Here is a 23,199-nt window from a genome sequence, read left to right as displayed (position 1 = left end):
AAAGAGAGAGCCAAAGGAATAGATCATTCTGGATATGCTCTGCTCGAATATTCTTCCCCTTAGCATTCATTTTTCTACTGTGACAGACAGGTCATCAGGCTTGGTATATGACCTGTGGTATATGACCCACTGCCAATTCACTGGCTGTCACTCAGTTTGCTTATGCTGGTGCTGGTCTCCATATGCAGCAAACAGATTTGTGAGTTATGAAGGCCAATTAAAAATTACCCCAAATTATTTGATTTGTGAAATAGTATCTAAAACCAGCTCATTGGGAATAACAAGCGGCTTCAAGCACGAGGCTCAGGCGCTCTATCTTCTTCATCTAAAATAATTCAGATTTAGGTCATAAAAATGTTTCTCTAGTGCCTTTAAAATGCTAAGCTTGAGTAAGCTTGAATTTGTTCACGAACAGTCCTTCAGATTTTATATATGATTCTTTTTGCATCACTGAGGATTGGGCAAGAAGTACTAGAAACACACCAAGATTAAAAAAGGGAAAAGTCCTTACTCAAGGCATGCTTTCACTGATTTAAAAAAGAATTGGGCAAAATATGTAAGTGAATTTATTCATCTAGGAATCTGAAAAATCCTTTGGTCTTTCACACTTCCATGAAAGCTGCTATCAACTACAACACATATATTTTTCTTTGTCTCATTTTTATATGATATATATTAAATTAAGACATAGGACAAAAAACAACCAAACCAAACAAAGCAAAGCGTTCCCTACTCTACTGCTTGAGATATGCCATAATGAGTAGTGACCCAAATAAGCTTTTGGCTCATTTTTTTCCCCCAGCCTAAAGATTTCTGGATAAAGGAAGACACACTATGCATCATTCCAGTTATTGAATAATACAAGACAAACAGTGACCTACTTTAGAAGAGCAGATGAAAAGAAAATGAAAACAGGATACATGACAACAGCAAGGAAACCATGGTAACTACGAAAGACAACTGCTTTGCTTACTTTATTTTGGCCAGAATGATCAGTGAGCTGAGCCTTCAGCTCTGTAATTTCAGCCTCTAATAGGTGGATTACTTCTTCATAGTCCATCTCCATCCCACGAGCCTGCCTCTGTGCGGCTTCTGCAAGATGAATCCTGCTTCGCAAAGCTCTTGTCTCTTCCACCGCTGCCTTGGCTTCCTGTCATTACAGAATTCCATTTAGATCGTGCAACTCTCAGAAATTCAGCAATTCAGGACAAGTATCGCTGGTGATAAAGAAGTTACATTTTTTACAACATCAACTTTTTTATTTTTAAATCTATGGCCTGTATATAACAGAAAGGTTCTTTATTAAAAAAAGACAGAGATGGTATCCATCAAAATAATTCCATTTCTTCAGCAAGCAAAGTTGGCTCGGTCTGGAGGAATCACAAAAAAGTTGTATTCTGAGCTCAGTTACAATGGTGTTAATCCAATGGAGTGAAAAGAACATGCTCAGAAACTTTACCTAATCTGATTTATCATCTCCATTCCAGCACAAGGACTCTAACTAAACACAGGTTTTTTACTATTGCTGAAACATCAGTATTCAGTTCAGAATTTCCACAGGACATCTCTGTATTAGGGCGGTGCTTAGCTTCAGTTGCTGATCTGATTGGGAGGAGATTCGGCCCGATTTGGCAGCTGAATCTCCAAATCCAAATCAAATCGAATCAGGATTCCCATTAATCTCTACAAATCAAATCGGAAGCCTCCGATTCAATTTGGAAAGATTCGACGATTCAGCCATATGTTTCGGCTTTTTTTTTTTTTTTTTTTTTTTTTTTTTACATAACTCGAGGTACCAGGCTGCTCATGAATACTGAGATGGTGGGGCAGATAGAGAGTCCCACAGGAATGCAGGTGAGGTCCCCCGCACACTCGACGGCAGACCCAGAAGTGGACCAGAAGTACTTCCGGTCCACTTCCGGGTCTGCCGCCGAGCGTGCGGGGGACCCCCCCCCCCCCGCCTTGGCGACTGGTGCCTCCTTGGTTTGGAGTGGGGCACCCAGGGTCCCCCCACAGCCGACTGCCGAGCCGGACCCCCCTGCGCTTCAATGGGATGCTCCATCCACCCCATCATCTCAGCGTTAATGAGCTGGACCTGGTACCTTGAGCTATGTAGAAAAAACATATAAAGTCGTGTCTATGGCTGAATTGCTGACTCTGAATCGAATCTTCAGATTCAGATTCGGCCGAATTGAATCAGGACAGTGATCCAAATCAGCTAATCAAATCACTGTCCCCTGAACTGGGCCGAACCCAAATCCAAATCGAATACTGCCTGCTTTGCCCACCCCTACTCTGTATGCATTGTTATCCCAAATGTCCTCTCCAAATTAATTTTCTCCAAAGACAAGCTACTTCTTGTTTTCTTTGGATTTTTACATTCAAATCTTTATCCCTATGTTATCTCTGGAAAATTTCAGACAGCAGCCATAGAGTACAGTAAGTACAGGAGAGGACAGTGGCAAAATTATGGTATAACTCCTAATAAAAATCTTTGCAAACTTTACATTAAAAAGTAGATAAATTATTCCTTCTTGCAAACACAGCTGTGAAAGAACGTGACCGCTATAAATCTTAAACACAGAAGTGTGGAAATCTCAGTTAAGTTTATCACTGAATTTTAATTCTCACTAACTTTCTTCAATCTGTAAATGGAATAATATTAAAGTAAAAGTTGCAGATTGCAAATCTTTACTCAGGTGAGTAAACCCATGGAGTGGACTGAGATGCGTGGTGTAGAAATTTTTTTTAGGGTTATGTCCTAACTCACAAGTGGTACCTTACAGTGGCCCCTAAAAGCATAGAAGCATTTTCTAGTATAGCTGACCACAAGCCCACAGAACTATGAGCCTGCTTCTCCTCTTACTTCACTGACAATTGGAAGTTCAAAGGAAATGGAGTTACATAGCACAAAATCCAGGTGAGCAAAAAAAGAATCAGATTATGTGCTTGTATCACACTAACTCAAGTTTGGGACAAATACCTGAAGAGTCCTTTTCAAGACACCCTGCTACAGTCTGATCCAATTCCCATGGACTTCAAAGGAATTCCTAGTTAAACCCTTCATTTGCCTTTCACGAGCAAGCTGGCAGAAACCCACTTCTCGTTATGCTTAAGGAGAAGAACCATCTAATGTGGGATTCTGAAGCTCCCAGTGAGGGAAAGAAGGAATTAGTATTAATTGTGTGGTTGTCTGGCCTTCACTTCACAGGTCAGCAGACACAGAACCAAGCCTGAATTAAGCCTTAAAAATGCAATGGTGATTCTTGGATAAAATGTTCATGTGGTTGTAGGTTTCTCCTAACTACACTGTGCAAGTTGTGTATCAAAATACATTAATGGAATAGGCAGTCCAGTGAATTGCATTCCAAAGTACTACATTTACACAGCAGTATACATTAGCACTTCATCTGAAAGCAAACCAGTTTTCTAAAAAAACCAGATGCAATAAGATAGAAAGCTGGGGAGATAAGAGATTTTAAATCTCTCTCTAGCTTTGTGCCCAAGACCGGAGCAAAGCAGATCGAAACAAGCTATTCTCTTGACATTTAAACTGATATATTCTCTTTTTTCCTATCCAGTAGTACTACTCTGCATTTCCGCAGTTCCTTTTTATCTCAAAGTGGCTACCGAAGCAGCATTTAAACCTCACAGTGATGCTTTATTACTAGAGCATCTGATGGAGTGTATCCGTCTGACAGATGAAGAAGCTGGGTAACAGAAAGGTAAATGAGTTGTCCAAGGTCACACCACATACGGTGTGGTCAGAGGTAGAAGCCAGGACTCCTGATGTTCTGCCTCCAAGAGAACATCAGAAGAATGCACAGCTTTATTACAGTCTGTTTAGGAAAGGCTGCATTTACCATTAAAAAGTTATAGCTTACTGTAAGATTTTTAAAATAATTACTACATTTAAAAAGGCAATTCCTAACAGATAGGAAAAGAAATGTAAGCAGCTCACAACACACTAAATCACGCCAGATATCCACTTTCCCCATCAGGAATATTCACTTTCCCCATCAGGAATATCTTCCAAATAAACAAGCAATTTCAATACTGCCCACACCTCAGCCAATGGATTCAGAAATTTTACTGGCGTCTAAACGCACATCTGAGTCCCTCACATCATGACTTATCACATGCTGAAGTCAATTCACTCCTCACTTTGCAGTCAGATGCTCTGTAATAGATTTTATCTCCTTTTTCCTAATGTGCAAAGAGGGAAAAGTAGGGCAAAGTAAATGAAATTATATCGGGGAGGGCAGTTTTGCTTCTTGTGGCCCAGCTCAATGCACACACCGGGATGTGTTTTCATCCTTACGTTCTCTCCAACAAGCTCCCTGTGTACTGCCCTCCTACTATTTCAGGGATACCTTGAACCTCCCCCGCCCCCGTCATCCCCAAAGTCCCTATTTCCTCCAGTCCAGGGGCTCTGTGTGTGTGCCCCATACCCTCTCCCTCCCCACAGAAAGAAAAGGGGTCCATTATTATTTATTTTTGTTCTGTATGAAAGAGAATTCTTTCTAGGATATCAACACCTCAAACGATCCAGGGAGGAAAGCAGAACAGAGATGGGAATGCTGGTCTGTAGAAACGTATTAATTGGGGCTACCAACCGGTTCTTTAGTCTACAGAGAAGTGTAGGAGTGCTTCAAGTCATGTCTCTGCTGAAGGTAACAGGGATGCTACATGTCCCTCACCTTCCTCCCTCTGTTTTTTCTTATTTTCTCCAAGATGCACAGGGTTTGGCCTGCTGATATCTAAAACATTGTCTGCTGTTCTGGAATTGTCTGGATGTGGCATTCAAAAGAGATTTTCTTACATCCTACCAGAAAAATCTCTAAAAAGATGAATGCCATCAAGCTGAGGGTAAGGCCTTGCCAGCTCAGCTGATAAGGAAATAAAGTTTATGAAGAAGAAGATCTTTTAAAAACACAGATCTATTCAATGAACAGCACAGTAAACCTGGGAGAGGAATCAATGATCTGGTGAAATCATACAGGAATGTTAAACATAGATTTGCTTAGCACTTATTATTCTCTTTTTCATCTACATGCTTAAAGCCTGTTACTACTAATGGAAGAAATAGGAATGTTTCAGGTAAGACATGACGTTTGAGGTGCTACTACTTGTATTTCTTTAACTGTCCCACAGTACATACTGTAAAAATAAGGGCATGTTTAACACCCAAATTATTCTATCAAAAAGTCCCTCTGATTTTTAACTCATAGATGCAGTACTCTACTATCTTTCCCGTACTAAACTGTTCTGCAGTATTTTTATACACTGTGGTTTCCTGCCAAATGTTGGGAAAAGAGATTCATAAAGGGCTTGATCTCCATTCCTACTGTGAGAGTTTTGGCACTAGTTTCTATAAGAAAAGGGTCCAACCCGTAATTTCTGGATCAGCCTGTAAAGGCCCTGGGGTGGAAGACCATTATTAGGGGGAGTATCTTACATGCCAATTTATTTTACTTCTTTCTTAACCAAACTAGGACAACCAAGACACTGGTTATATCCTACTAGGAGAGGGAAATGGGAGAAAAGTAACTGTTTGAACTCATGTCACTCAAAAGAGGTCCCAAGAAAATTAACATATTGAGATCCAGTTCCTTAGCTTGTGCAAATCAGCACAGGTCCATCGATCTGAGTGAGCCATACCAAGTCACGCCAGCTGAGAAACTTGATCTAGACATTCAGCAGATAGAAAAACTGGACATCTAAACCACAGCATTTGAGCTTGCTTGACCAAAATGGTAAATTCTGGATTAAAGAACATTTCTACAAAGAACATAGCCCTCTCCCTTTCCACCACAGAATATGCCAGCAGTATATGAACATTAATTTTCAGCTGGGTTTGGGAATCCGACTTCTCTAGGCTTCGCTGAAAATTCCATACATTACTGTGACAGATTTTCCAAAATACAAAATGCAGATGAGCATCTATTGAAAGTCAACAAGAGCTGGGCACCTCTCGGTTACATGCTTGAAAATTCCCTTCACCACATACACATGCACAGCATCAGTACGAAAGAGGACAATGCAGTGTCCGGAAGTATATTGAAAATACTATTGCTATCCCTATCACCTTCTGTACCATCAAGTCTTCATACAGTGAGTTACATTAAAAATCTGAACTGCCACGTACCATGCCGTGCTAGCAAATTGAAACCAAGATGATTTACCTTTCCCTTGGAGATTTTTTAAAACAAAGCAGCACTTCCAGAAGAAAGATGCATGTGCGTTTTGAGAGCCACAAGCTTTTCATTCGTTCACTACATAGAGCTATCTGTACCAAGAAGCCTGTTTCCTTACGTTTTAGAGTTCTGAAGTTAATCAGCAAATCCTTCAAAAATGTTGGCTTGCTACTGATCAACCCCACCCCCAAACAGATAAGCAGCATGCACCAAGGTTCACTGCAACCTACAATAGCAAACAGCAGATCTACACAGATAGCTTCTTGCACACATGGAAACATCCCCATTTTAAAGGCATTTGTCCCTTATTAAGTCATAACCAACACAAACCTATTTTTTTATGATAGGCTATCTTTTTTTCCCCACAGAGAATCCCTTTCTTCAGTCTTCTAAAGGGGCTGCCACATGGTCGTGGAAACTCGACTGCATTTGGAATCTTAGGTCTCACCCAGCGTTGCACATACAGATGAGCCCTTGCCCACAACGAATCCCCTTTGCTCAGAGTCACTTTGTGGCATCAGGGATTAATTAATTCCTTGCAAAACTCACGAAGAATAAGCTTTGTACAAAAAGCATCAAGTAGCCTCAGCATCAAAGCAAGTATTTATCTTACTTTCATTTTTCATCCATCCGCTATCAATCAATTGCCACTACTTAGAAGAGAAAGCAGTCTCTCCCCCTGAATCGGCTGAGGAATGCTTGACTTATAGCATACAGTAGGCATGGTCAATCGGTGGTACGCGTACCCCCAGGGGTACTTGAGAAGGCCCTATGGGGGTACACGTGGGCGGGCGGGGACGGAGCACCACCAGGCACCATCGTGCCCTAGGAGTACGCTGCTCCGCGTCCAGCTGTTGGGGGTACACTCATCCAAAAAGGTTGAGAACCCCTGGCATATGGCATTGGTGCCTTGGGATTTACTCCCAAAGGTACTGAGCCAGTCTTCTGCTTAATGTCTCCTGTCTGCTTGGGGTGGTTTAATTCTGTAGATACAATGTGTTTCCAGTTTGTAGAAGTGGATTCTGCAGGCCCTTTAACTGCTGAAGCAGGTCAATCAATGTATAATTGGCTCTAATTAGTCTCCCTACAGGTTTTTCAGTTCTTTACCTGCAACTGCATGGCTGTTTCCAAGGTGTCATATTGATTCCTGCCTTTGTAAACATCAAATAAATAATTCAAAGGCTCATCCTTGTCACCAAAAAATCTCCTAAAGTGTATAAAAGTTGTCAGATGCCTAAGGCCATGGGGGAAGTTGTCATTTGGAAAGTAAGATTTGATCATGTTAAATGATGATAAACAAAAATAAAACAAGCTGCAAGTTATAGTGTTACACTACTATTTATTCAGTGATTGGATTTTTTGTAATAACTACTTTCTTCCTTTATTCTCCTCTTTGCTCTGACAGCAACTTTGCCTTGTAACCAATCTTAAACTGGCTCTGCCAGAGGAATGTGTAGGCCAGGGGTGGGCAATTATTCCAACTAGAGGGCCACTTAACGAGTTTTGGTGAGCTGTTGAGGGCCACAAGTGTGACTCTGCCCCTTGAAAAGCACCCTGCCCCCTGGTCACCATTATGGGACTGGAAGTCCTACCTCCTAACTCCTGACATTTGCCACTGGAAGTCCCACCCCTTGCCCCCAGAAGTACTCCTTTTGGGAAGGGGGCTTGCTGTCTTGAAACCAGAAAATAAACAAAACAAATTATATACCAAAAATCAAACATCTATGTGGAGAAAACTTACCTGAGTCGGCGGAGAGGCGGCGGGATGCTGCGCTAGCAGAGGAGCGTGGCGGGAGCAAAGCCATGGTGGCTGGAGCCACCGCAGGTAAAGATCAAAGTGAAAACCCGTGGTGGAGCCAGGAGGAGCCGGAACCGGCTCCCACATCTGCCTGGGCACGCTTTATAAAGCATCCCAGGGATGACTGGCCAGGTGGACGCCCGGCACTAGGATAAAAGACCCGGCAGGAAAGAAGCTGGGGGGGAGCAGGAGCGGAAGCGGAGGCAGAGGCAGCAGCAGCAACATCCTCGGCCTGCCTGGACGCTTAGAAGCTCCCAATGTGAGAACATGGTGGCTCCTGTGGAAGGGTAGTGCGATGCAGTCGTCAGGCCAACAAGTCTCCCAGGGGTTGCTGGCAGAACCGGTGTGGATGGAGAACGGCAGCAGCAACTGGGACACTGGCAGGAGCGACAGGGGCGGCACTCTGACAGGGACGGCAGACAACAGGTACCGGACCTGGGGAGGAAGCGATGCAGCAAGGGGGACCAAAGCCAGGGCAGAGTCAGATGCTGCATAAGCCAGGAGGAAAAGGGGGCCATGGGAGATGCTCGGTATAAATATCACCAGTGACCAACCACCACAGCTCCTAAGGGACCGAACGCCAGGGAGGGTCAGAACTTCGACCCCGATGGACAACAGCACGGTGGGCGTTAGGTGGGGTGTATGGGAGGTGGAGTCCCGAGAAGACATATTGCGAGGACGACCGAGGGGAGGTACCTCGGGAGGCAGGGCCAGACATCATCCTCCCGATCGAAACCTATTTACCATCAAAGACATGGCAGGAAAGACCCCTGAGGGAACCAACCCGAGGTCACTCCCGATAGCCTGGCCCTGTAGCCCAACAAGCCACGGCAAAGTTCAAGAAGAGCTTAGATGCGCAGTGCTCGGGAACTCGGCATGGAAGGTTACAATCCACAATAACATATTTCATTAAAAATATATATTTTTCATTTTATTAAAAAATATATTTTTGTCCTGATTTGTGCGTGTTTGCATTGTGTATATAGAGGTGATTACATGATAGCTCAAAATGAAGTCTTACTCTTGTATATTGCAGGGGTGCGGAGGGATGTGGGGTGGTGTGGGTGGGTGGGTATGGATGTGTTTGTATGTGGGGTGTGGGGCATGTGTGGATGTAGGTGGGTGGGCACAGGAGGTTTGTGAGGATGGGTATGGGGTTTGTGGGGAACTGTGGGGTGTGTGGAGGAGGAGGGTGGCTGCGAGTGTTTGTGTGGTGTGTGCGAGTAGCAGTGAGCAGGGCTCCCATCAGAGGCGTGTGTATGTGTGTGTGGAGAGTGGGGAGTTTGTGGGGGGGTGTGAGGGTGTGGGTGGGTACAGTGTTTGTGGGATGTGTGATTGTCTATAGGGGAGGGTGTGGTTATCATGGGCTGTGCATGGTAGCTCCCCTTGTGCACCCCCCCACCCACACCCCACAACAGCCTGGAGCCCAAGTGCTCTGCGGCACCTCCCCGCCACCGCTAACAGTAAGCAGCTCGGTGCACCCTGTGCCTGCTCTGCACTGCCTGGCTGTGGCATTTCCTGCTATCCTCTGGCCATGCAGCAAGGCTGGGGTGGCTCCTTCTGGCTGCTGCTGGCCCCAGCCCCGCAGTACCAGAAGGACCTGCATGCACAACCCTGACCTGGTGTGCCCCACACCTGCTAAGGACTCGCCTGTCCAGGCTCAGCAGTGGCTGCCAGGCAGAAACTTGGTGCAGGGGAAAAGTGGCTCCTCCCCCTCACCGCTGCCAGGCAGTTCTTGGTGCAGCTGCCCAGAGCCCACACTGTCTGTAATAAGATATATTCTCTTCAGATCCTGAAGTTGAGTGTATTGCCCCTAAAGCTCTATCAGTGACTGAATGAGGCAGGGATAGCATGGAAAAAGTAGTAAATTATCATGTAATAACAGACTACCAAAATACCTACGCCAGAGGGATGGAATTCAGGTTAGTAGTTCCTAACTTTTGAGAGCTTGTTTGCAACAATAACATTATGTTTACATTGTCTTTTTGTTATCTGAATTATCACACGTTGACACTTAGTTTCTTCTGTGAACTGATCACTAGTTCCTCAAGCCTCCATTTCAGTTAGGCATGTCCTGTAAAGAAGCACTGAACTTAACAGAAAGCAGCATCTTTGTTCCAGACTGCAAGTAAATGGATCCAAATGACATATAGAGGGTATCATCATCCTCATATTTACACTGTTAATAGAATATGAATATGGATAATTACCAGGGAGGTTCAGCTCTCCTAGGAAATAAATAAAACATTACAAATAAATAAAAGCAACTGTCAGGAGAGGACACACTAATATTATTAGTAGCTAAGGGTAATTTAGTTCAGTGATTCTCAAACATAATGTGGTGGTGTCTTGGGGAGCCTTGAGATACTTTCAAGGGTGCTGGTGGGGTGCCATGCAATGTTACCACGGCTAGGAATGCAAACATGATTTACAAGATAAACCCAGATATTTCAAACAGGAATCCATAGTGTCAAAAAACATTCTGACCTGTTGTGGTCTTTCTGGGCTCTTTGCAACAGAAGAATCGCTCTTTTACATTGTTGTCATCAAAAAACAAGTGAGAACTAAGAGCCAGCATTTTCCAAGAGGGGACTTGAGTCTAAAAAGGTTGAGAGCTGCTGCTTTAGTTTTTTTTACAGTTTTAAGATTATAAGTGCTATAAATGATAACAGGTGTATTCATTAAATAACATCTGAGTCTAGCTACTCAGTATTTGGAAGTAAGCATGAGAACAAAAATAATGGCAACAGAATGGTTTCTTCAGCACATAGTCCTAGAGATGTGACATGACATCTCACCATCTCTTCCTAGGACTGATCATTCTTGCTCACTTAATATGTGCAGAACACTCCATGGCTCTCTCCCATGCTCAGTGCTAGCTTTCTCTTTCCATTAGAAATATCTGGCTGTATCCCTGCAGAACAGAGTATAACACTAGATGCAGCTGCTAGGAGTGGGTTGCTAAGAATGGATGATTTTATCTAAGGGATGTCTTTTGTCTAAAGAACGAGATGAGAAAATGGGGACACTTGCTGGAGCTCATTCCTGCATAATATTCTGGAGGTTGCCCTTTGAATTTGCCAGCATTGGAAGTATATTATGATATTAAGATTTACTGATATAAATGAACACCAGAAACCTTAGCATTGAGTGCAGGTTCTGAAAAAAATATAAATATAAATGTAGGAATTTGTTAAACACACTGAAAAGAGAAAAGCCTTGGAAGAAATTACTAAAATAAACAAAGAAAGGGGTTTTAGACTGAAATAAGACCTCCTTGGGGTACTTGTTTAATCTCTTATAATCCAGGATTAACTTTAAATGATCCACTGTACTTTGGGAAGACCAATTGTTGAAAATGAATTTTTCTCTAGAGCCAGAGCCTAGGGAATGAACGTTTCCAGGTTTTTTTGAATGGTGAAAAAGAATGAGAAAAAAAAGCAAAAAGCCGATTTAACAAAAATTACATTTGCAATAACAACAGTTCTCAACTGGGGGCCTGTGGCCCCAGCTGTAGGTCTGGCATGAACGCGATCTCTAAGGTCAGCTGGGGCAGCCCACTCCTTGGCTGAGCCCACTGCCACCACTGCCGTCACTAGGTTCATGGAAAAAGGTAGATTTTCTCCTCCAAAGGAGAAAAACGTGAGAAACTGTGGGTTTTTCCTTACAGGCTGGCAGTGTTCCAGTCTGCAAAGGGCAGTTTGGTGTTGGGGGGAGTGGGAGGAGGCCGATCCCAGCATGGGAGGTTGGGGGCATGGGAGGGTGGGGGCCCACCCTCCTAGCATGGGAGGGTGGGCCCCCACACCAGTGGTGCTGCTAGTAGTGGGAGGAGTAATGGATGGGGGTGGGGGGCATGAACGCTGCATGCCCCCAGAGAGTGGGGGTGCACAGTGAGCATGGCAGCAGCAAGCATGGAGCTCCCGCAAGCAGCCATGGCACTGGTGGTGGAAGGGGGTGGTGGCGAGTGGTGACTGCCTGCAAGCACCGCCGGCAGTGTCGGTGGTGCCTTTTCACACGGGGTGTACCGCTATGCTCAGGGGGTGCACGTGCACCCCCTATGTGTCGTCAAGGGGAGAGCACACTGCCCTCACCCCTGCTCCTGGAGGGCAGGTGGGGTGAGGGGCAGTGTGGGTGGCCTGAGGGATGCAGCAGCAGCTGGGCCATGCCCCCCGCCCCAACTCCCCACCTCACCTGCTGTGGGTTGGGAGTGAGAGGCATCAGCAGAGCCAGGGGGCTGCACGTCTGGAGTGAGAGGCACCAGTAGGGCTGGGGGGGCCTCAAGTCCAACAAGGTTGAGAATCACTGACCTAGAACACATTGTTTTCCCCAAGGTAATGCCCAAAAGCAATATTAATGTTTGGGGAAAAGACCTAAAAAGCTCAATGTTCAGTTCACTGGGTGCTGACTGCATTTAAAGCTTGTATAAGATATTTGCGAGGATCACATTTTTCTCCATCAGCTCTAAGTGAGGAATTTGGTTTTGGGTTATTTCACTGATATCTTCTACTGAGGCTGAGAGAAAAATGAACTTGGCTGTTTTTATCTCACTGGCTATTTCATATGATGAACTTAGTTCTGACCGAGATGTTAACTTGGGTAACAAACCAAAACCAAATGTGGCTTCAATACAAAATAATACCAAGCAAATTAAAATTATATAAATAAAAATGAAATAGCTAAGCAACTCTCTTTTCAGACAAACAGCCAAGCATACATTTCAAAACAGGAATAAAGAGAACTACGCTGTTTTGAAAAAAAAAAAAAAAAAAAAGAAAGAATTTCTGGTACATTTAACTTGGAGGGGCTGATAAAATCATTCACATTAAGGGAAAATTTGAGAAGAGCTTGGATTTCAATTAAGATTTATGGATTCAGTCTGTGAATGGACTGGAAGAAGTAGTTACAGAACAACAGGCAATCAAATACGCTGGTTTGGATATTGGAATGAAGAAGTCATTCAAATTGGGAATAAAATTGTCCAGGTCCTCTGCTTTGTGGCAGAAACACCATGTCACAAGAGGGCTTGATGGCTTCCCAATTCTAGAGCTAGCACAGGTTGGGGGCTGCTCTAGCCTGTTTTTCACAGCGGATCCCCAGGAACCATCTGCCAGTGAGGGGCAGCTGAAGTACAGCACGATTTGTCCTTCTGGCTGCTCAGCTGGCAGATTAAATACTGAACCCATACCTGTGAGATCTCCCCTACGCAAAGTAAATTTTTACTGGGGAGATCAGGCCATTACCCAACCCTTGTACCATTAGAATAATCCAAAGTAGATGGAACAGGATGAGGAACTCTGTCCAGTGTTTTTGGATTGATTTTGCATATGCTGTATCTGGTACATTGCATTTTTTCATACGTGTATGTGTGTGCGTGCGCATGTGTATGTGTGTATTTTAGGCTTGAAAATAGACTTATATTTTAAGCCTGCAAATACAAGTTTCTGGAAACGAGCTATTTCAAGTAATGATGTACACATTCAAGCAAGAGCAACTGGCATTCTTCTATAGCTGGTTGCCAAGGTGAAGTGGCCTTACAACATTGTGCACCGTGTTCCATTTCTTCCTTGGATAAAATCGTCTAATAGCTGAATTAATCTGTACAATACTCCAGCTATCAAAAATAGTGCAGCATGGAACGCTTTGCCTTTTAAAAACAGATGTTCTTCTGCTCTAACTAGAAGCATGATCCAAAAGAAACTGGTAGATTAAATTTCACTGCAATTATTTTTATTTAACTTTTTACTTATCATAGAAATAATCTATACAGGAGTTTAGGCATCTTTTCCACATATTAAATGCACAAATATTAATGAAAATAAAAATAAACCCAGCAGCTTCCTTAAAGACAAAAGTAAAATAAACTGTAACCTGAATCTACAATATCAGCCAACATGTCTTAGCATCCAAAACATATTTCCTCCTTCGTGGGAAAAGAGAACTGCTGTGCAGCATGCTAGATCTGGTCCACAGGGAACACAGGCCTAGTAATGAGGGCTGTCACAGATATACCTTGTCATTTGGTGCTTTTCTCCTATACCAAGGTTGCTCTAACTTGTACAGCTCAGATGATCTCAACTGCAGCAATACAGCACAGGGAAAACCTAGTCTCATAGGTAGGCAGATCCCAAACCCTTCAGACTTTACAGAATCAGTTCCTTGAGCTCCACCCAGAAGCCAGAAGACAACCTAGTGATCCCACTCTTGTGAAGGTAGAACTAGATCTACTTAAACTGCACGCTGCAACTTCTATATTGGTTTAAGATAGTACTCCATACAGTGTGCGTTGTAGATAAAAACATTATAATGAGATTACTTGAGTAAGGTCTACAGAAATTCTCAGACCTTCATGATGAAAACAGAAGAGAAAAAGGCATCCTGGGCATTGCTGTTACATGATCTAGAGTAGATATTTAAATTACATTTTAGATTTTTTTGTTTGTTTGGGTTTTTTTGTTGTTTTTTTTTTAAGGAGAGAAGGGGAAAAAAAGGGAAACATTAAATTTAAAAGTCTGCCTTTCCTGGAAAAGGTATAGGACATGTGGATGGGGGTGCAGGTGTGTGGTGCATTGGGCTACTTTGACCTAAGCAAACCTTACTGTAATTTAAAAGCTAATTGTTTGAGTAGCAGATATGGGAATTGGGAAGTTAAGTAGCTGATGACTGGCCACAAGATGAATATGAGCCTTCAGTGCGATGCTGCGGGTAGTAAAGCGAGCAAAACACTGGCTTGTATCCATAGATGCTTCTCAAGCAAATCCCAGGATGTCATTCTCCCATTGTACTCGGCCTTGGTGAGGCCGCAGCTGGAGTACTGCGTCCAGGTCTGGGCTCCACAATTCAAAAAGGATGTGGAGAAGCTTGAGAGAGTCCAGAGGAGAGCCACGCGTATGATCAGAGGTCAGGAAAACAGACCTTACGATGACAGGCTGAGAGCTATGGGGCTCTTTAGCCTGGAAAAGCGCAGGCTCAGGGGTGATCTGATGGCCACCTATAAGTTTACAAGGGGTGTTCACCAGGATCTGGGGGAACGATTGTTCACCAGAGTGCCCCAAGGGATGACAAGGTCATATAAGGATTATAAACTACTGCAAGACCGTTTCAGGCTGGACGTAAGGAAGAATTTCTTCACTGTCCGAGCCCCCAAGGACTGGAATAGCCTGCCACCGGAGGTGGTTCAAGCACCCACATTGAACGCCTTCAAGAGACAATTGGATGCTTATCTTGCTGGGATCCTATGACCCCGGCTGACTTCCTGCCCCTGGGGCAGGGGGCTGGACTTGATGATCTTCCCAGGTCCCTTCCCGCCCTAATGTCTATGAAATCTATGATGCTTCCATCCAATAATCAGTATTACAGCTGACTTCAGGACACTTCTCATTTAAGTATCCAAACTGTGCCGGTACTCATATAAACACACACTCATACATACATACATACAGAAGGGGAATAGCCAGAAGAGCGTTCAGCATGCAGTCCTGCAGAGATGGCAAGCAATGCTTAAAGCACTGCCATCAGGCTGGGACAGGCTGTCATAACTGAAGCCTCTAGGGCTGTTCAAGTTACACTGGGGCCTCTACAGTCCTTGGAGCAAATCAGGATCAAAAGGTGACTTAAAAGGAACATTAGGTATTCCTCCCTCTGTCCTGCTGGCTCTTTGTTCTTCCTTTTAGAGCTGCAGCACAGACTCTCAGCCTTGGCCCTTGATACACAGGCATTGCATTATTAGCATAATTAATAAAGAAGCCGTCCTTTAAATGGAGACATGTATTTTTGAGCCAGGAAGTATGGTATTTGGCAATACATCCAAAACATTAAAAGCTTGGGAAAAGATATAGCAATTTAAAAAATGTAAATCCCCTCCATCCCCCAAGTTTTCCTCAGGGAATACATTTTCAAGAACTCTAAATGATAAATGGAAGGAAACCTCCTTTTTCTTGGAGTTTCCCTTGTCCTCTTCCCTTAGCTCAAAAGGCACCCTCAAAAGCTCCTTTTCTGCCCTGAAGCTTCTGATTAACATCTTGAGATGGCAGGGGTTTCAAACAGTCTGGTTAGTAATAAGGAACAAAAGGTGACAAAGGGGAAGGTTTAATGGTTCAAAAAATAATTAAGTGCCCAGAAATTAAAAAATAAAAAAATCAAAAATAAAAATATCATTTTCTGTGTTTCTAATGGGTCAGTAATTTACTTCTTTTTCTAACAGACAGTAACATATTGCTAGAGGTATCAGTGCTGGCATCCAGAGGTTAACCAAGTATTACAACAGCCTAGAATTTACCATGGGAATTATTTCCCTGCCTCCAAAAGTGACTGATCAAAACAAAATCTAAAGTTCAGATTTTGGACTGATCACCAGTTTATTATGCCTTGAGGTGATAACGCTTAGCTTTAAACGAGGCTGAAGAATGTTTAAAAACTGAGTCCAAGAGAGGCTGCAATAGTATAGTCATCTGCCTGATAACCAGCTGATTTCACTTGAAAATAAAGATTTAAACTATGCAGATGGTTGCCTCCATCAATTAACAAAGATGAAGAATTATTCCTGGGTTATATCTATTCATGATGGAATTATTTAACCTCAAGCTACCGCATATATAATTTATATAAAAACCACGAGGGCTGATTATTAACAACAGAAGGATAACGTATATAATACTCCAAATAAAAAGACGAGAGTGTCAGTTAAAATTTAGGGTGAGTAGCAATTAGAGTCCTCATAAAGGGAGAGGTGTATGTTTTTATGATAAACGACAAGTACAACCAGACTCTGATCAAATCAATTATTCTAGACAAGAGCATTTCTCTGAATTTCAGGTTTTCCATTGGTTTAATTACTATTGCTCGACTCTACTGACTGAAAAGGTCCTGGAGAACATATTGGAACAAAAGGTCAAGGGAAAAATTTCCCAAGTCTCATGGATTCACTATGTGGTACAGGGTTCTGTTTTCAAAAATCCCTAAATATATACTTACATCACTTATCTGCCAAGAAAAGTCTAGGAGTCAAGGATTATTTCTTAGTTGATACCAGGAAATGGATGCACACCAAAAATTTATCAACATTAAATTTGAAAATCTATTTATTTTTAAATAAGGTCTAATTACAGTGTTCAGATGCCTTCCCCTATGAAATTCATTGTAACTAAATTGCTGGACTCTTACGATGAGATGAGATCACCCAATACATATGCCTAAACCATGTACCAACTGGCCGTTTCACTACAAACAGGTATGTTTCTGAACATCAAATCCTAGTGGAGACATGGCCTCAATACAGCAAATGAAAGGTGGAGAAGGGCTTATAGGCTCAACTAACAACATCCACATACAAAATTACCAATGTGTGTTAGTACCAGTAGGATTTTACTCTGGAACAGCTGTCGCAAGGTAGCTCTAGCAATGTAAGAAAACACATCCCTTTTCACCATGGAGACAGACTTACAGAGTTATTCACTGTGAGCTTAGTTTTCAGTCTGCTGAGCTTTTCCAAATTTCACATTTCAGTACAGGCCCCTGTCCTAAAACAATGCTGGGAATCTACTCTGACATTCTGGGCATTTTTAATGCTCAATACCTCATAGAAGCCAAGATTCAGGAAAAAGCATGCAGTAAACTCCATTCTTTATTCAGCAAAGCACTTAAGCATGTGCTTAGTGTTAAGTATGTGTTTCAGTACTTGGTTGACTGAAAGTCAGGAAGCAAAAGACATCTTGCATGATCCAACATGTCAGCATGAAAAACAAGTATCTGGGTATCAAACTGGTGCTTAAATAAGAGGCTCAAATGTGAACTGAACAAAAATGTCCATCTGGAACTGTGAGCAGCCGCACTCCGCAGTTTGTTCACAAGTCATCTCTATTTTAACTGAATTGTTGAGACACGATTCTTTACAATGCACATCATGAAAAAATATAGGATTGAAAAATGCATTCAAACTATACAAAGAATTAAGTATTTATCTTAAAAAAAAAAAAAAAAAGAACCTAATAGTAGCTCAAAAAAAAATCATATGCTGGAACATGCTATGATTTAATATTGCTCTTAGATTTGAATATCTGGGTTCATTTCAACAGCCATTACCTAAAGTCCTCCTGAGAAAACCCTAATGTTTAGTCTCTAGAGCTCTGATCTGTTTGCTGCAAAACTGACCTTCAAAATTACATGATGAGATTTGAAAAAGAAATAAATATATGAGGACCTCATGTGGTAGAAATGAATATTGCTATCAATAAAGATACTAAAAAAGACATGTCTTCAGCTAATGTGAGGCTTACTTTAATAACCTTTGTTATGTACAACGACCTCAAGCTATTAAAGAAAGCATTCACCAATTCAAGTGGAGTTGGGTGCTGAAGATTATTAATAAAAAAATCTAACAAACATACACAGGAAAGTTAAAAAAGTGTAAATGTAATCTGCAAATAAGAACAAGGAAGACTTTTTAAGCTGCACATTTGGCTTTTTTAGCAGAAAAATTGCAGCAGCTGGTAGAAGCCTGAAAAGAACAGGAGAGGAGAAAAGCAAAAGCAGTTTGAAAGGAGAAATACTTTAATGAGGATGGTGAGAAAAAGGAGAAGGCAAAGTAAAGTTACTGGGTTTTGCTCTTTTTTAAAAAACTTGCTTCTAAAAATGTATGTCCTTTGGTACTGTACAGTTCAGTATTCTGTCATATTTTGTAGTTAGAGATGTCAGGACATAGAGCAGTTAGGATTTTTGCTATGATTCAGAGGCACCAAAGACGTCTGGATGCGATGCTGGCCATGCAAGCTGTTGGGTAGAGACACTAAGTGCCTAAGAGGAGGCATATTTCTTTGGCAACGAGTGCTATGCCCCAGCACTTTAGCTCCCAGCACACCTTCCAGCTGACTTCATTTCTTTCTTTCCCTTTTTGGCCATTTCATCTTTCGTTTGGCTGTCAGCACCTCCTCTATTCCTCCTCACCCATCTCTCTTCCTTCATCTTAGTTCTTTCCAGGAATTATTCCTGCTTTATTTTATTCCCCTTGGTTAAGCTCTTTGCTCTCTCATACCTGACCTTTGTGTTATGTCTTATCTTAGGCTGTTTTGGGCTTGGGAACCTGTCTTATAGTTCAGGCAAGATTCTGATGTCAACCTGGCTCTGAGTTGTCCCCTATCTTATAGTTCCTGCTGCAGTAGCAGGCTGGGAATGACAGTGGTTAGAGTACTCTTCATTCCAGCAATTCCAGCCTCTAGAAAAGCTCCCTGTCAGCCATGGAAGGCTGTTCTAATATACTTTGGCTTCTTTGTGGTCCTGAGATCAACTCAGAATGTGGGAGGCACAAAGGTACTAAAAAGCTATCTATGTCCTCTGCTTGCCAGAAACTCTCCTGGATCTGTTAAGAGAAACACTATAGAATTTGGTCATATGGTTGGAAAAATCTATATACATTCATGATGTGATTGTATATAATTTATTTTAATAAGAGAACTTGCATAAAGAAAATTCTCTATGGGAACAGTATGTATAGATGTACAGGTTTCCCTCGCTTTAAGCGGTACATGCATTCCTGGAAAACTGTGCATAACTCTGTGCATAAAACTGCATAATTTGTATAAAGGGGACCCACTTTAATTTGCATAAAGGGAACCCACTTTACCATGTAACAAATAGGGGTATATTCCAAGACCTCAACTGTACTGACCCCCTCGACTGTACTGACGTGGCACCGTACCACTTCTGGGGCAGCTGTAGCTCCAGAAGCACAGACACCAGCTACCCTGAGCAGTGGTCATGGGCGCTGCTCCTGGGGGGCTTCACAGTGCTCAGCTCCTGGGGTGCTGCACTGATGGAGCCGGACTGGGCCAGGCTGCAGGGGCTGACGCTGCAGCCCAGCCTGGGCACCACCACCCAGCTCAGCCTTCCCCCCAAATAATTTCTTCTTCCTTTGCCTATGGCGTCACTCCCACAATGCACTGCACAAAGCAGCTGACTGTGGGCTTCCACCACACCAATCACATGAGTGAATGTACCTCGCATATAACACATTTTTGGTATAAAGAGGTTAATCGCGTAAGAGCGACTCTGAACATAAAAAACCCACATAAAGAGAGGGAAACCTGTATAAATATGAAATCCTATCTTAGGAGACATGAAAAAGTTTACTGAAAGTCCCATTCTCATCCCAGGAAATCAGAAGCAGTGACATGACGGCAGTGAGAAATACTTAAATTCACTTTATTTTATTCTTACACAAACCCAAATATATAGAAGCATACTTCTTTTTTCTGAGAAATGTCAAATAAATCTTTATCAAAAGCAAGTTCAGACATCATGTTTTTCTACTACAATACAAATACTTGTTCACATTTTTATTTGTATGGAATTAGCTAGAAATAGCAAGATCACTTGAAAAACAGTTACACCCAGAAAAAAATGAAGCACAGAACCTCTTTATTCAACTTATCTCCTCCAACTGTGCTTTGAGGCGTATCTTACTTTATGGAAAAAGAAAACCCTGCCATTACTCAGGATGGAAGAATCAATGTAATTATCAAGGAGGGCTCTTTTTTGCTTTGCTCGTCATCAAGGGCAAGACTGCTAGCTAAGTTTCCATAGCAAAATTTTTATTTCTGCTAGTGATGGACAGTCAGCATCAGAATATAGCTAGATGTCAGACTCCAGTTTGGATATTTACACAGCTAAAGAAATTTCAAATGGCTTGTAAACTGACTATATCTTGGGTGAGAAACAATATTTCTGTAATGACATCTTTTATAACTGTAGGAGATGTTAAATAAGTTCATGGACATAAAAGGACCTTCCTCAGAGATAAGTTACAGAAAGGACATAAATCTGGAATTCATCAATGAAATTATTAAAGACACTTTTCTGACTCTAACTGTACTTTAAGTTATATTTTAATCTTGATTAGGGTATTAAAAAAAAAAAAAAAAAAAAAAATCAGCAGATAGGAAATGGAGAGGGTTACTAATAAGCATAATGTTCCAGGAACGAGCTGCTCAATAGTTATGAGCAATAATGGATGACATGCTGCACCAACATTTCTCTTTTGCCAAGGCAAAAATAGTTGCATCTCTACAAAGCCTCATTTTCTACCTCACTGCAGTAGTTTTATGTGAAGGTAAGACAAACTGTAGTAACAGAGTAGGGAAACAGCCCCATAAAGTACACCAAGCCAGCCCTTCATTCTCTGCCCTCCTTCCTTTCTTTCCCCTCTCCCTCGCCCAAGTTTACAAGAAAAAACCTACAGAATTATATTTTAAAACAGCAACTATGTACCTGTTTGACAGTCTGTAGCTCCTCTGTTAACTGTTTCTGTACACTTAAAGATTCAGACAATTGTTCCTGTTAACAAAGACAATAAATAGACAATTACTTAGTGTGCAATGCTTCTTTTAATGTCCGATTCCAGGCCCTTAGTAATGCGTTGAAAATCTTAACTCCATCAGAATTGTGAGGACCTAAGCCTGTATCAGCTCACAGCTCTTTTTCACTTACTGCCCTGACTTACTCTTCCACTACTGCTATGCTTTTTAGCAACAAAACATGTCTATCAGTAGATCCCCAAAAACTGCAACCCATGGAATACAGACATGTGCTATGTATTAGGAACAATGCTCATTTTTGCCAAACTTTGCAAAGCCAGGGATGAGACTAAATCTTAAATTTCTACCGAAAGTTTAATTCTTTTCTCCTTCATTTAGCTTTTTATTTTCCTTTTGTTGTAAATTATGCCTATGCACGCTTATTTAATACATATTCCACTGCAATTTCATGCAACTTTATTGTTTTAATTTTCTGTATGTAGCAGAGTAAGCAGAAAGACATTTTGATAGTTTTGCATGATGTTATATACATGTTAGAAAGCACAATCTAATTTGTTGTATTGGCTGGGAACTGTGGATTTAAAAAAAATATCTCATTTAATTTTTCAAATTAATTTCTGTGGCTATGTGAAATGGATTAGTGGTTCACTTTGTTCCTACCTTTTGTTGTCTTTATCAAAATAATCTTTGAAATTAGGAGGTTCAGCAAAGAGACTGATCCATTTTTTTCAAGCCTAGCAAAGGATTGTGATAAACAAGGTTAAGGTGCACTGGAGGGCTACATTACATATAGCACCAGGACATTTTGGACCATCAATCAGGCACTTTCCATAAGCAGAGGCTTACTTAAACTAATCAAAAAGAAGTGACAAAATGAGGTGGTTAGGAGGACATTGCAGATGTTCCTGTTAGATAGCAATTAGATATGCCTGTTGCTTTAGGTGACATACTGTGTATTCTGTAATATCTACAATAAAAATGAATTTGTTTCGAGGATAGATTACTTCAGTCTCTAGTTCTGTAGAAAAATACTAAAAGGCGCTCAGATATTGTGGTTATTGGGGCTGTATAAATTCCTAGACAGATCAAATTACGCATACACAGTATAGCTCCATTAAATGTTTCTAGTCTCATTTCCCTTGATAATCAGGCTAGAAAGTGAATGGCAAACAGCACAGTGAACAAAGGTCAATTTTTGCAGAAACGTATTGTAAACACATGCTTTTCAGATGTCCTTGAATACTGTCTTCACTTGTACTGATACTGTTTCTTTTTAAGCTCCATGAATGTTCAAAAAAGATTATATACCATATTTCCTTGAATGAATTATTTGTGTTCTGTTTAGAATAATCCAAATTCAATATTACCTTCAGTTTAGTTATTTCTTTTAAAGCGTCGTTTCTTTCATTTTTAAGTCTTTCCATATCATCCACTTCCACAGAATCACAGGATACAAACTGTATTAAAATGTGAAAGAAGTTGGCAAGTTAGACAATGATACTAGATGAACTGCATTTCTCAAAATGTTTAATCTCTTAAACAAGACTCCTGGTTAAGAGAGAATCACAGGCAAAACTGATAGAGAACTTTTTTGAGACGCACAAAATTTGATAAAAACAACATCTAGGTTTTCAGAATACGTCAATATTTTAAGAAAGCCAAAGCCAAAACGTTTAACGTCAAACTATACAAAAGGTCTGAAAAGTACTGGAGTAAGCCATATATGTTTTAAAAGAAAAAAATCACAAGATTTTCTTACAACAGAATAACTTTGTTGGTTATAGCAGATTATTAAGAAAAATTACACAACAAACATGGCTGAGAAAACAGTACCAGTAGACATATCCTGCTTCTCATTTTACCTAGGTTAAAGAATTAAACTACCTTCCATATTACTTGG

At 41.6% G+C, this 23,199-nt stretch overlaps 1 protein-coding gene across 5 annotated transcripts in view; it reads right to left on the bottom strand.

The window, feature by feature from the left end:
• Window positions 1-23,199, bottom strand: part of STXBP4 (syntaxin binding protein 4) — a 131,565-nt gene that overhangs the window by 64,476 nt on the left and 43,890 nt on the right. For all 5 annotated transcript variants that reach the window (XM_025199178.1, XM_025199177.1, XM_025199179.1 and 2 more), the window contains 3 exons: window positions 22,667-22,756; window positions 21,253-21,318; window positions 974-1,150 (listed from right to left, as the gene is read on the bottom strand). In XM_025199178.1, the coding sequence (XP_025054963.1) occupies window positions 974-1,150; window positions 21,253-21,318; window positions 22,667-22,756 (333 nt within the window). The remainder of the gene's footprint in view (window positions 1-973; window positions 1,151-21,252; window positions 21,319-22,666; window positions 22,757-23,199) is intronic.

The sequence above is a fragment of the Alligator sinensis genome, unplaced genomic scaffold (assembly GCF_000455745.1).
Source record: "Alligator sinensis unplaced genomic scaffold, ASM45574v1 scaffold876_1, whole genome shotgun sequence".
NCBI classification, from domain to species: domain Eukaryota; kingdom Metazoa; phylum Chordata; order Crocodylia; family Alligatoridae; genus Alligator; species Alligator sinensis.
The sequence above is the reverse complement of the archived record's forward strand: the minus strand, read 5'-3'. Positions and strand labels throughout refer to the sequence as shown.